General features: G+C 42.1%; 1 protein-coding gene across 3 annotated transcripts in view; it reads left to right on the top strand.

Moving 5' to 3' along the window:
* Positions 1-14,558, top strand: part of Kiaa1958 (KIAA1958 ortholog) — a 155,128-nt gene that overhangs the window by 129,417 nt on the left and 11,153 nt on the right. The window contains exon 4 of one of the 3 annotated variants that reach the window (XM_035439860.1): positions 136-228. The exons of the other annotated variants lie outside the window; for them this stretch is intronic. Within the exon in view, the coding sequence (XP_035295751.1) occupies positions 136-159 (24 nt within the window). The 3' untranslated portion in view covers positions 160-228. Of the gene's footprint in view, positions 1-135; positions 229-14,558 lie in introns of those variants that run through there. 3 annotated transcript variants of the gene reach the window in all.

The following is a 14,558-nucleotide window of genomic DNA, read 5'->3' as shown; positions in this document are numbered from 1 at the left end:
AGTCACTCAAGTTTCTTGGTTTTCCATGCTGCATGATCTGATAGTAAGAGCTCTAACTATCAGGGTTCAAGCAAAGAAGAATCCATTAGAGTTTTGTTTGTTTGTTTTGTTTTTTGTTTGTTTGTTGTTTTGCAGAAAGGAACTAATTGGAAGTCATGAAGAAAATACTTTTGTAGTATCCTTGTTCCCCAGTCTCCCCTTTATAAAATGAACTCTTAAGAACTCTCACAACTTCAAGTGTTTGAGATCTGTGAGTAGTATGGGACATGGGTACAGTGACTCTAAGCCAGGGCCAGGGTCCAGATGGTTATATCCATTAGGCAGCTGGGATTGTAAGGTTTCAAATGGTGGAAATTGTGAGCTGGAAGCTTAAATTTAAAGGTCTCACAGATGGAGACCATTAGTTGACGCCTAAAGGCATGTAAGATTTCAGTTTGGGTGGTGGACTTAGGGACTCAATAAAAGCTGAAATAGAAAACCTGGCTTTCTCTTTCTGGCAGCATGGTAGGTAAAGTAGTGAGAGGCTTTTCTGTTACACGTGAAGGCAGGGAAACATCCTGGGGGTGAGGGCAGAACATAAAAGAGTGATGAAACCTACCAGCTAGCACATTTCCTTCTGAGGGCAAAACTGGTAAAGTTAAGGAGGGAAGAGGCAGGTGGTCAACTGATGATCTTCAGCTACAGGAGGAACCTTCAGGATCCTAAAAACGTTCTAGGTCAGGGGGCTGGGGGGATGGCTCATTGGGTAAGTGCTTGCCATGAAAGCAAGAGGAACTGAGTTGAGATCCCCAGGATCCACAAGGAAAAAGCTGGGTGGTAGGTGCCCAGAATGACTTGATGGCCAGCTATTCAAGCTGGAATTAGTGAGAGACCATGCCTCAAAAAGTGAGATGGAGAGGTAGCTAAGGAAGATACCTGATGTCTACCTATGGCCTTCACATATATGCACAACCTCATATATGTGTACACACACACACACACACACACACACACACACACACACACACACACACACACACACCAGAGACAGAGCAATTGGTTGTTTGAGTGGATGTTCTCGGTAAATAGCAGACTCTGGCTGCTAAACAGAGTCAATATTAATGATCTTTTCAGGGAAACATCCAAAATGTAGGCACTAAGTGCTTTGGGCAAATTAAGATCAACTAAGTAGGTTCTTGTTAAAGAGTCTTTGCCAGGGCTGGAGGATGGCTTGCCAGTTAAGAGTATCTGCTATTCTTGCCAGGGACCTGGGTTCTGTTCCCCGCACCTACTCGACAACAGCCATCTATAACTCCAGATCTAATACCCTCTTCTGGCTTCCACAGGCACTGCATGCATTTGGTGCACAGACATATATGCAGACAAAACACCTATATACATAAAAAAAATAATGTATTTAAAAATCTAGAACATAGCAAAATTTAGTGTCTGGCATTTAATGAAAAATTATCAAAATGCAAAAAACTAGCAAATATATCCCTTAAAAGAATGAATCAAGCCTATGCTGGCTGCACTCACTTCTAATCCTAATTCTAGCACCTCGGAAGCAAGGATGAGCTACATTACAAGACTGTTTCAAAAACAAAGCAAGAGGGGGCTGGAGAGATTGCTCAGTGGTTAAGAGCAGGTACTACACTTGCAGAGGACCTGAGTTCAGTTCCGGGCACACATATTCCTTAACTCACTTGTTATGGATGGAAGTTTCTGTCCTGCCAAGTCCTGCAGATGTTTAGTCCCAAATAAACACACAGAGGCTTATATTAATTATAAACTGTTTGACCTATGGCTCAGGCTTTTTATCGGGTAGCCCTCTCTTAATTATTAGTCCGTGTATCACCACGTGGTCTTGGCTTACCGGTGATGCTCAGGCCTCTTTCTTCCTCGGCAGCTACATGGTGTCTCCTTGAGACTCACTCTCTCCATTCCTCTACCCAGCTTTCTCCTAGTCTCATAGCCCTGCCTATACATCCTGCCTGGCTACATGCTGCTTGTCCATTGGCCAAAACAGTTTATCCATCAACCAATAAGAGAAACGTATATTCACAGCATATAGAAGGACATCCTCCATCTACTTCTAACTTGTAATTCCAGCTCTAGAGATTCAATGCTCTCTACTGGATTTTGCAACCATCTGTACTCATATGCCTATGTCTACACAGAGACACATAATTGAAAATAAAATAATGTTTAAAATCTTTTTTAAAAAAATAGGAAGAAGCTATGCAAATATATCATAGTCATGTTCTCTTTTTTTTCAATTTGAAACGAGCTTCTTTTACATGTCAACCCCAGTTCCCTCTCCCTCCTCTCCTCCCCTGTCCCCCACCAACCCCCTATCCTATCCCCTTTACGCTCCCCAGAGATGGTGAGGCCTTTCATGGGGGATCTTCAGAAATCTGTCATATCATTTGGAGCAGGGCCTAGACCCTTACCCTGTGTGTCTAGGCTGGGCGATTATCCCTCAATGTGGATTGGGCTCCCAAAGTCCATTCCTGTACTAGGGATAAATACTGATCCATTACCAGAGGCCCCATAAATTAACCAGAACTCCAAACTGACATCCTCATTCATGGGGTGTGGAACAGTCCTGTGCTAGTTTCCCAGATATCAGTCTGGGGTCCATGAGTAACCCCTTGTTCAGGTCAGCTGTTTCTGTGGGTTTCTCTAGCCTGTTCTTGACCCCTTTGCTCATCACTCCTCCCTGTCAGCAGCTGGATTCCAGAATTCAGCTAAGTGTTTAGCTGTGGGTGTCTGCTTCTTCTTCCAGCTACTGGATGAAAGCTCTAGGATGGCATATAAGGTAGTCATCACTCTCATTATTGGAGAAGGACATTTAAGGTAGCCTCTCTGCTATTGCTTTGATTGGCAGTTGGGATCAACCTTATCTGGACATTTCCCTAGTGCCAGAATTCTCTTTAAACCTATAATGGCTCCCTCTATTATGGTATCTATTTCTTGCTCTCCTCTATTCTTTCCCTGACTCAATCTTCCTGTTCTCTCCAGTCCTCTTCTCTCCTTCTCTTTCTTCTAACTCCCTCTCCCCTCCCCCCATGCTCCCTATTAGCTCAGGACATCTTGTCCCTTTCCCCTTCTTCGGGGGACTATGTATGTCTCTCTTAGGGGCCTCCTTGTTTCTTAGCTTCTCTGGCAGTTTAGATTTAGGCTGCTACTCCTTTGCTGTAGGTCTAAAATCCATATATGAGTGAGTACATGCCATTTTTGTCTTTTTGTGACTGGGTTACCTCACTCCATAATCATGTTCTTAATCTTTAATGTCTGAAGAGAAAACAAGAACAGCTAGAACAAAAGGTCAGATTATTACAGAGAATCAAAGGTAAAGTTGACAGAAGATTTGCTGCCAGAAACCAGGCAGATGAAGATACTGGTATAAATGTCTCCTTTAAATTATTGAAAGAAAAGTAATTTCAGTATCTTCAGTGAAGATGTCTTTCAAGTAAGATGAGATAATGACTTTTGAAACATTCAAAGGTGAGGAAATTCAGCAGCAGCAGCAGATCCACACTTTGAGAAACATTAAAGGAAGTTTAATGTTCTCCCTCCAGCCAAAAGGGAGATGATAGCATCTGGAACTGGGATCCATCACAAAGAGAAGGAAAGTACAGGGAGGACAGCTACTGTGTAAATATGTGGTGCTTTAAATCATTCTATGGAACATCATGGACTTTTAAAACAAAAACAGAACAAGATAATATGGAACAATAAGTAGCAAATTGATCCAGAAAAGAGGAAAATGGGCAAAACTAGTTCCACATTAGCAAGTCCAGCAAGCCGTAAACAAGGGGGTAGGTAACATTTGTAACTAGCTGAAAGGAAACCTGTCCACCTAGAATTTTATACTGCCTCTCCTCCCTGCTCTCCCCGTCTCTTCCTCCCCATTCTCTCTCTCCATCTCTCTTCCTCCCTACTCTCCTTCGCTCCCTCCCCACTCTCCCTCTTTCTTCCTCCCTGCCCTCCTCTTTCTCTCTGAAAGGAAACAGAACACCCATCAGCCAACAAGGAAGTTCACAGTGACAGTCTTGATTCAGGATATTGAAATTGTAGTGTGTTGCTGTCCGTAGTAGAATTAAACTACATTAGTTACAGATCACTAACTAAAAAGACCCTGATTCTGGGAAGTTATTAAATGACCCACAGATGAAGAAGAAACCACAAAGGAAATTATAAACCAATGAACCAAATGAAAATTAAATCAGATCTTAGTTTGTGGAATGTGACTTCTGCTAGGGAAGCAGGCAGGTTGACTGCACAGCTTCACTCTCCCCCATTTCTTGGGGTTGGCCTCCCATCTCTTCACAGGCTCTGTAGCAGACCTTCAGCTATGCCTCTCCTCATTCTCTACCCCATTCCCAGCGGTAGATCCTGGTGGAACACCCTGCTTCCTCCCTCCTGTGGACCAACTCAGCCCCTTTCTAGCCCATCCCCATTACCGAGTACCATCTCTCAATACCCAGAATACATTTTACCTGGAACCCCAGTGGCCACACCTGTCAGGACCCCAGAAGAATTCCCTATCAGGCATACACAGCTGCCACACTCACCTAAGAACCAAAGAGGGCATCAGAAACCCAGGAACAAAACACCCGCCCCACATAGACAAGATCAGATATCAGCACCAAGAATTACAATCTTCCCAAACGCAGATGCCCAGACACAAGAATAAACACAATCCATAACATCCAGGATAATATGTCTCCACTGGAGCCCAGCAACCCTAACCACAGCAGGCCCTGAGTATTCCAACATAGCTGAAGCACAAGAAAAAAACTGTAAAATAGTCTTTATGAATGTGATAGAGGTCCTTAAAGAGGAAGTGAATAAATCATTTAAAGAAATCAATGAAAACACAAACAGTGGAAGGAAATGAATAAAATAGTTCAAGATGTGGAAATAGAATCAATAAAGAAAACTCAAGCTGAGGGAAATCTGGAAATGAAAAATTTAGACACTAGAACAGGAGCCTCAGAAGCAGGCCTCACCCACAGAATACAAGAGATGGAAGAGAGAATCTGAGCCATTGAAGACATGGTAGAAATTGTGGATACCTTGGGCAAAGAAAATATTAAATCTAAAAAATTGGCACAAAAATATCCAGGAAATCTAGGACACTATGAAAAGACCAAATCTAAGAATAATAGAAATATAGAAAGGAGAAGAAACACAGGCCATTGTCACAGAAAATACTTTCAACAAAATCGTAAAAGAAAATTTACTTACCTAAAGAAGGAGATGCCTATAAAGGTACAAGAAACATACAAAATACCCAATAGAATCCACCAGAAAAGAAAATCCCCATGGCACATAATAGTCAAAATGCTGAAGTTACAGACAGAACTAAGAAAGAATATTAAAGGCTGCAAGGGAAAAACACAAAGTAAAATATAAAGGCTGACCTATTAGAACATCTGACTTCTCAATAGAGATCCTAAAAGCCACAGGGGCCTGGAAAGATGTTTTACAGACTCTAAGAGACTACAAATGCCAGCCCAGACAATTATACCCAAAAATTTTCAATCACAGTAGATGGAGAAAACTAGATAATGTTTTTTGGGTTTTTGTTGATATATTTATTTATTATGTATGTGTTCTGCCTGCATGCCAGAAAAGGCACCAGATCTGATTATAGATGGTTGTGAGCCTCCATGTGTTTGCTGGGAATTGAACTCTGGACCTCTGGAAGAGCAGCCAGCACTCTTAACCTCTGAGCCATCTCTCCAGCCCCCTGAAAACAAGATAATCTTAAAATCTAACTTAATATCTGTCTACAGATCTTACCCTACAGACGGTGCTGGAAGGAAAACCCTAACCTAAAGTAGTTAGAGGGAATAAATAATCCCAGATCAGCAAATCAAAAAAGGGGGAGCACACGAGTGTGTGTATACACACACACACAACAACAACAACAAAACAGGAATCAATAATCATTGGTCTTTAATATCTCTCAGCATCAATGGCCTTAATCCCCCCCCCTCCACAAAAAAGACACAGAGTAACAGAATTGATGCAAAACCAGGATTCATCTATTGTAATCAAGAAAAACAACTTAACATGAAGAATCAGGCATTTTAATATCTGACAGAATAGACTTCAAACCAAAACTAACCAGCAGAGATAGAGAAGAACACTACATACTCATCAAAGGAAAAATCTACCGTGAGGACATTACAGTTTTTAATATCTATGCCCCAAACACAAGGGCACACAAGTTTGTAAAAGAAATATCACTACAGCTTAAATCACATATTGACCCTCACACACTTGTAGTGGGAGATTTCAGTACTCCACTCTTGCCAATAGACAGGCCATCCAGACAAAAACAGAAAAATGCTAACTGATGTTATAAAATAAATGGACCTAAGGGATATTTACAGAACATTTCACCCAAGCACAAAAGAATGTCCCTTCTTTTCAGTACCTTATGGAACTTTCTCCAAAACTGACCACATACTCAGACACGAAGCAAGTCTCAACAGACACAAAAAATGGAAATATCTCCCTGTAGCCTATCAGATCACCATGGATTCAAGCTGAATATAAATCACACCAAAGACAACAGAAAGCTTACAAACTCATGGAAACTGAACAGCTCACTAGTGAATGGAAAATGGGTCAACACAGACATTAAGAAAGAATTTAAAGACTTTCTGGAATTGAATGAAAAATGAATACACAACATACCCAAACCTATGGGACACTATGAAGGGGCTTCTAAGGCAAGTTCATAGCACTAAGTGCCTTCATTATAAAAAAGAAAAGAAGAAAATTAAAAAAAAAAAAAAAGAACTGGAAAGACCTCATACCTAGTAATTTAACAGCACAACTGAAATCTCTAGAACAAAAAAGAAGACAAAAGGAATAGATGGCAAGAAATAATCAAACTCAGGGCCGAAATCAATAAAATAGAAACAAAACAAGATAATTAATGAAGCAAATACTTGGTTATTTGAGAAAATAAGATTGACAAACTCTTATCCAAATTAAAAGATAGAGAATATCCAAATTTACAAAGTTGGAAATGAAAAGGGGATTGTTACCATAAATCTTTCTGCCAAAAGCTGCCCAAGCCCCACCGCCCCATGTGCGCTTTACGCCAGCCACCCGCCCGAGTTAGGGCCCAAATTAATGCACAGAGAGACTTGTATTAGGTTCACTGCTGCTTGGCCAATGACTAGGATTCCTCATCTGTTAGCTAAATCTTAATTATCATAAATCTATATATTTTATAAGACTTATCTTATAGAGGATGCCTTTCGCTGGCACCCTCTCTTGCTGGTGGCTCACATCCTGCCGCTGGAGGAGGCAAAGGGGAAAAAGGGACACTTCCTGTTTCTTCTTGCTAAATTTGAGTCTCCTTGCTATGTTACTTCCAGCCTGGATCACCACTTTTCTACTACATTTCCCAGAATCCTCTTTGACTCCTAGTCCTGTCTAACTTGCTGTCTCATTGGCCAAACAGTATTTTATTCAACAATCAATAAGATAAACATACACAGTACTTTCCCCATCAGGGGATGTAACAACAGACACTGAGGAAATCTAGAGAATTATAAGAACATATTTTAAAAATCTGTACTCCACCAAACTGGAAAATCTAAAAGAAATGGATGAGGGAGGGAATGCTGAGAGACACAGCTAAAATTGAGTGGTAGTATGGAAATCTAATACTGTAGAAGCTTCCTAATATATATACATAGATAAATGTAATCTAAATGAAATCACCAAATAATGGGGGAGACTGGGCCTCAACTGGACATCTTTTGTCACCAAATGAAGCTTCCAGTACTGGATTTGGGTTACATCTAATTGAGTTGTCCCCAAACAACCCAGGCTGTTGCCAAGACTATAGGTTACTCTTCACAAACTGACAGCAAGTCCCATTGCTGAAGACAATACCTACACAACTCACTGAACATGGAGAAGTCAAGCTAGTGCCTACATTCTAATATCTTTGGTATGGGAAGTTACTCTGTACACAGCCAAAAGAAACTGTAAACACCAAGCCAGCCACAAAACCTTTAATCTACCATGGTGTCCTGCCTGCAAGATAGGCTAGTACAAAGGTGGCACAACACTTGTGGGAGTAACCAACCAATATCTGATTTGACTTGAGGCCCATTCCACAATTTGGAACCCAGACCAACATTGCTTGGTTGACCAAGAACCAGCAAATAGATAATGCAGGGACCTAGGGTAAAACCAAATACTACTGTTCTGAAAGCAAAAGATAAAGCAACAAACAGCATTAAAATGACTCCTAATGGTACTCTGCTATACTCATAGATCAGTGCCTTGCTCAGTCATCTTCAAAGAAGCTTCTTCCTGCAGCAGCTGGGAACAAATACAGAGACCCACAACTAGACATTATGCAGAGAGTGAGAGACCTTTCAACACTCAGTCTTAAATAGGATGTCTCCATCAAATCCCTTCTCTTGGGGCTCAGGGAACTGTATGGAAGAGGAGGCAGAAAGCGTGTAACAGCCAGAGGAGATGGAGGACACCAAGAGTACAAGGCCCCTAAATTAGCATGAACAAAGCTCATACAAACTTACACAGACTGAGGCAGCCTGCACATGTCTACCAGGTCTGTACGCATGTGTTATGGCATCCAGTTCAGTGTCTTTATGGGATTCCTGAGTGTGTGAATGAGTGGGTCTGGGTTTCTCATTTCTATCGGGCTCTTTTCCTTGTTTGTCTTGCCCAACTCTGATGTGCTGTTTTTTGTTCTATCCTGCTTTATTTTATGTTATTCTATTATTATCCCTCAGAAGCCTGTTTGTTTTCTGATGAGAGACAGAAAGGGAGTAGATCCGGAGAGGAGTGGGGGGAAGGGAAACCATAATGAAGATATATCATGTCAGAAAAAAAATCTATTTTCAATAAAAAAAAAGAGAATCAATTCAAAGTGTGTCAATAGTTTAATTGCATCTCTAAAGTATATGGCTTGTGTTCAGGGTGAGCCTGTGCCTTCTGCTAAGGCTGAGTGTGGTCTCTTGGGTCTCACAGTGTTTTCTGAGTCCATCACCCCACAGCTTCATTGAGAAAGAAGGTAAATCAGTTAAGCATCTGCTTTAGTTGTCAGCCAGCTCTGAACAGTCAGGGTTATTTCTCTGGTCTATGTATGAAAAAGAATTCAAATCTTAAGAGGACTTAATTCTTTTGCCTACTCACCAAATTTCTTTTTAAAAATAATAATTTGTGCCAGGTGTTGGTGGCGCACGCCTTTAATCCCAGCACTCGGGAGGCAGAGACAGGCGGATCTTTTGTGAGTTTGAAGCCAGCCTAGCCTCCAGAGCAAGTGCCAGGATAGGCTCCAAAGCTACACAGAGAAACCCTGTCTCGAAAAAATAATAATAATAATAATAATAATAATAATAATAATAATAATAATAATTTTATTCATAAGACCATTGATGTCTTTTCTCCCATGGTGGGCTGTATAGACCTTTGGCACTATGTAAGCTAGCAACAGGGAAGGGTTTTCCCAGTCAGTCTTAAACTTATTTCTCTATATCTGGCAACTAAAGTATGTGGTGTCTTCAGCTATATAGTCTTTCCACATTATAATGGGTACTCAAGAACGATGGCAATAGCCTGTGTTGCTTCTGAAACATCTAGGACTTTGCTGACCAGTAACTCCTAGTGCTCATTCTTGGCACTTAAATTTTCATTTCTGGGGCTGCTCCCAAAATTTCTGATGATAAGTTAAATAATGAGCCAGGTGGTGGTGGTGCATGCCTTTGATCCCAGCACTGGGGAGGCAGAGGCAGGCAGATCCCCTGAGGTTGAGGACAGCCTATTCTACAGAGTGAATTCCAGGACAGGCAGGAGGACACACAAAAACCATGGTGTCTCAACCACCATCCCCAAATTTTTTTTTTTTTTTTGGTTTTTCGAGACAGGGTTTCTCTGTGGCTGTGGAGTCTGTCCTGGAATTAGCTCTTGTAGACCAGGCAGGTCTCGAACTCACAGAGATCCACCTGCCTCTGCCTCCCAAGTGCTGGGATTAAAGGCATGCGCCACCAACGTCTGGCTCACCACCCCCAAATTTAAATAATAAAAGGTGTATACATTAAAAATAAAATATGGAAGAGTAAAAAGATGTAGCAAAAGCAGTATTTGTAGAGAAAATATAAGTTAACTCTAAAAACTTATGTTATGAAATTAAATATGAATATAAAAGCTGTGAGTCAATAAATGTAATGTTGAAATAAGTTAAAAAGCATATCTGGTCGAGCCTGTGGCATAGATGCAGTTTCAGTACTTGGGAGACAGAGACAGAGGATCATGGCAAGCTCAAGGCCAGCCTCGGCTACATAGTGAGTTGCAGTTTACCCCATTCTACTTCAAAAAATGCTGTCCCCAAAACAAAACAAACACATTTTTAAAAAGTTTTAAGACTCATGTGACAAAGTAATAAATTATAAGCAAGAAGAAAAAACATTTTTGATTGTCCAGATAGCAAGGTTATGGCAACAGGACAAAGAGGGTCAGCGGGATGTGGTTGTCGGTGCCTCCAGGCCCAGGCAGGATGGCTGATAGTTCAAGGGCAGCCTGGAGTATATAGCGAGACACTCTCTTGATTTTTATTTTTTTAAGGAAGAAAGGAAAAGAGATGAAGGTCAGAGAATATAAAAGAATCTAAAATGGTGAAAGCAGTAAAAAAGAAAATAATACCACCAACCATACAAAACCAAAAAAGGATTCTGTGGACTGTGTCCCAAAATGGGACCACAGATAAGATTCACAAATTCCTAAAAGGATTCAAAGAAACAGCATCAAGAAAAACTACCTTCAGAAGCTTCCTTTGCCCATGAGATCAGTTCCAGCCTGTTGATTTTGCATGAGGGTTGACCCCCTCATGCTGCCCTGCATGGGGACACAATGTCACTCCTTTCCTGTGCACACCTCCTACAGTGTCACTCCTTTCCTCTGCATACCTCCTACAGTGTCACTCCTTTCCTCTGCACACCTCCTACAGTGTCACTCCTCTCCTGTGTGCACACCTCCTACAGTGTCACTCCTCTCCTGTGCACACCTCCTACAGTGTCACTCCTTTCCCATGTGCATACCTCCTACAGTGTCACTCCTCTCCTGTGCACACCTCCTATAGTGTCACTCCTCTCCTGTGCACACCTCCTACAGTGTCACTCCTCTCCTGTGTGCACACCTCCTACAGTGTCACTCCTTTCCTCTGCACACCTCCTACAGTCTCACTCCTTTCCTGTGTGCACAACTCCTACCCCTGTCCTGGCTGCTCTTCTGCCCAGGAGGTGGAATCAGCTTTCCCAGTGTTTTCTTTGAGCTACCCATGTGATGTATTTTGACCAATGTAAATTCCAGAGGCAGTTGGCTGTGAGGTGCTGCCATGTGAGGAAGCCCAGCTAAACCTATAGATATGTGCAGGCTGAGTCCCTAATATCCAAATCCCTGCATCCTCATGAGTAACCCCAGGAGAAACACTTGAGTGAATCCTCACCTGAGCTTTTCCAGATGTTGACCCATAAAACTGTGGACAACAAAGGACTGGATATACAGCTCAGCAGTTAAGATAAGTTAAGATTGTTCTCTTGGAGGACCCAGGTTCAATTGCCAATACCCACATGGCAGCTCACAGCTGCCTGTAACTCTAAGATCTGACACCCTCACATAGACATACATGCAGGAAAACACCAATGCACATAAAAAATAAATTTAAAAAAACAAATTGTGAACAGCATGAAACAAGTTAGCTGTGCCCACTGAGCTTTAGGGTGGTTTCTTATACAGCAGAAGATAACTGGCACACACCCATTTGTCTGGCCTCATCTTTATCTGTTTGCCAGCAGCATTGGTCACCATTCCCAGAAACCACAAGACCCCTCCATGCTTCAAGGCCTTTTCTGCTTGTTTCTGTGTCTACCTTTGCTGAACTCAGTCATCCCATCACCTGGATCCCATGGCCCTTGCATTTGTATTGCAGTTCTGTTAGTTGTTTATGGTTGCCCTCACAAGAAGCCACTTGATGGAAGAAACAGTTTCCTGTGGCTGACAGTTTGGGCTGAAGCCCTGTCATGGTGGCGAAGAAATGGCAGCAGGGGTGAGGCTTCTTGTTTACATCTGATGGAGGAAGAGAGCAGAGAAGGAGCCCCCCCACCCCTTTTTTCTATATTTTTTAATGGCTGAGGTTTTTTTTTTAAGATTTATTTATTTATTATGCATTCTATGTTCTGCCTGCATGTATGCCTGCACAACAGAAGAGGGCACCAGATCTCATTACAGATGGTGGTGAGCCACCGTGGGGTTGCAGGGAATTGAACTCAGGACCTCTGGAAGAACAGGCAGTGCTCTTAATCGCTGAGCCATCTCACCAGCCCCCCCCCTTTTTTTTTTCCTAATTTTGAGCCTCCTGCTTTCACCTCCTGACTGCTGGCATCACAGGCATGTGCTTCCACTTCTGGTTTATGTGGTGTGGGGGATAGAACCTGGGGTATCTGCATGCTAGGCAAGCAGTGAACCCATGGGCTATATCCCCTTCCCTTTGTATTCAGTTCAGGACCCAAGCCCATAATTGGCTCTGCCTACAAAGTCCTCTCTAGAAACTAATCTAGTGCCCTGGAATCTCTCTCTTTTTTTGGGGGGGCGGTTCAAGGCAGGGTTTCTCTGTGGCTTTGGAGGCTATCCTGGAACTAGCTCTTTTATACCAGGCTGGTCTTGAACTCACAGAGATCCTCCTGCCTCTGCCTCCTGAGTGCTGGGATTAAAGGTGTGTGCCACTGCCTGGCTACCCTGAAGTCTCTGAATCCAACTGAGGGTGGAGGGTAGACACCACTGTCCAATTGAGGGTGGAGGTTAGCCATTGCTGTCCTACTGAAGGTAGAAGTTAGCCATTGCTGTCCAATTGAGAGTGGAGGTTAGCCATTGCTGTCCAATTGAGGGTGGAGGTTAGCCATTGCTGGTGCTTGCCAGTGCAGTACTCTTTGTGGATTACATGCCTAAGAGCTCCTTGAAGACAAGAGTGGCACTTGTTCAGGACTAGGTCTCCAGCACCAACAAGGTTCTGCCTGATTGGATAATGGAAGCCTCTGTGCTGATAAATGTGTCAAGTCAGTGGCTTAACCAAGTATCAGGAGCACCCCATAGGCATAGCACATTTTTCTTGGCTTCCATAAAATACCACACATTTCAAAATAAAACCACAGTAAGCACAAGTATCTACCCACACGGAGTGTATTGTGTGCACACAAGAAACAGTTCATTCTGGCCGGTGTTCACTACCTCCTTCTTTCCTCAGCCTTATTTGATTGTCACATTATTTCCCATTACCAAGGTCTTTGATCTCTTAAAAAGACAATACAAGAAGCAATGTTACCTCAACAGATGAGAGCCAGTTTATCATGTCATGCGGGGAAGGGCTGGCAGCAGCTTATAAATGTGACTTTGCTCATGTAACGATGACCATGACCAACAGCTGTTACGTAGAAAGGCATTGTGACACACACATGTAAGTCTAGCATTCTGAATCACAGAACCACTTGGATAAGCTATTTGCAAATTTTATTTCTTATTTTTCCCCCTTTGGACAGGTCTTACTGTGTAGCCTTGGCTAGCCTGTGCACCAGCTGGCCTTGAACTCAGAGGGAGCTGCCTACCTCTGCCTCCATAGTGTTGAGATTAAAGGCATGTGCCATCATATCCAGTAATTTATTTGAATTTTTAAAATTGTGACAAATATGTATAATATAAAATTGAACTTTTAAGCTATTTTTAATGTAAAAATTTGCTACTTTTTTGAGATTTCACACATAAGTACTATATTTATATAATTTCCACCTCTCCCTCTTATGCTGAAACTCCTCTCATCTCCTTGTAACTCCTGTCATGTCCCAACTTCATCTCAAATTCATGACTCGTGTGTGTGTGTGTGTGTGTGTGTGTGTGTGTGTGTGTGTGTGTGTGTGTGTGTTCTGTTTGTCTTTGGAAACTCTGTGGTCTCCAGGATGAACTTCAACTCTGTACCTTTCTTTACAATAAACATATATACATATACATATACATACATACATACATACATACATACATACATACATACATACATACACTCTTCCACATACATAGAACCTGCTGAGTCCATCTAGTGTTTCTTCTATGTGCATGGGTTTAGGGCTGACCACTTGGGATTGGATAGCCTGTCTTAGGGGCTCATTCCTGGGGAAGACTCTCTCAGCAGCCATTAATTGCCTATAGCTCCACATCTAGTGGTGGGACCCTGTAGGATTCCCCATCTACATTGGCTTGTCAATTGGTGTCACTGTGCAGGTCTTCTTTATTTGAGACCATCTATTTGAGATTTCACATGTACAGCTTCCCTGTCATATATAGAAGACGCTGCCTCACAACAGACATCCTGGCCCTCTACAAGAATCTTTCCTCCCCCTCTTCCATGATGTTTCCTGAGCCTAAGGGTTAGAAGTTGTGTTATAGATATGTCAATTAAGGTTGGGGACCCCAAAGTCACTTCTCGAGTTTTGACTATTTGTAAATTTCTATGATCCTCATTTGCT

The sequence above is a fragment of the Cricetulus griseus genome, chromosome 2 (assembly GCF_003668045.3).
Source record: "Cricetulus griseus strain 17A/GY chromosome 2, alternate assembly CriGri-PICRH-1.0, whole genome shotgun sequence".
Classification (NCBI taxonomy): domain Eukaryota; kingdom Metazoa; phylum Chordata; class Mammalia; order Rodentia; family Cricetidae; genus Cricetulus; species Cricetulus griseus.
Note: the sequence above shows the minus strand (reverse complement) of the source record. Positions and strands in the feature narration are given on the sequence as shown.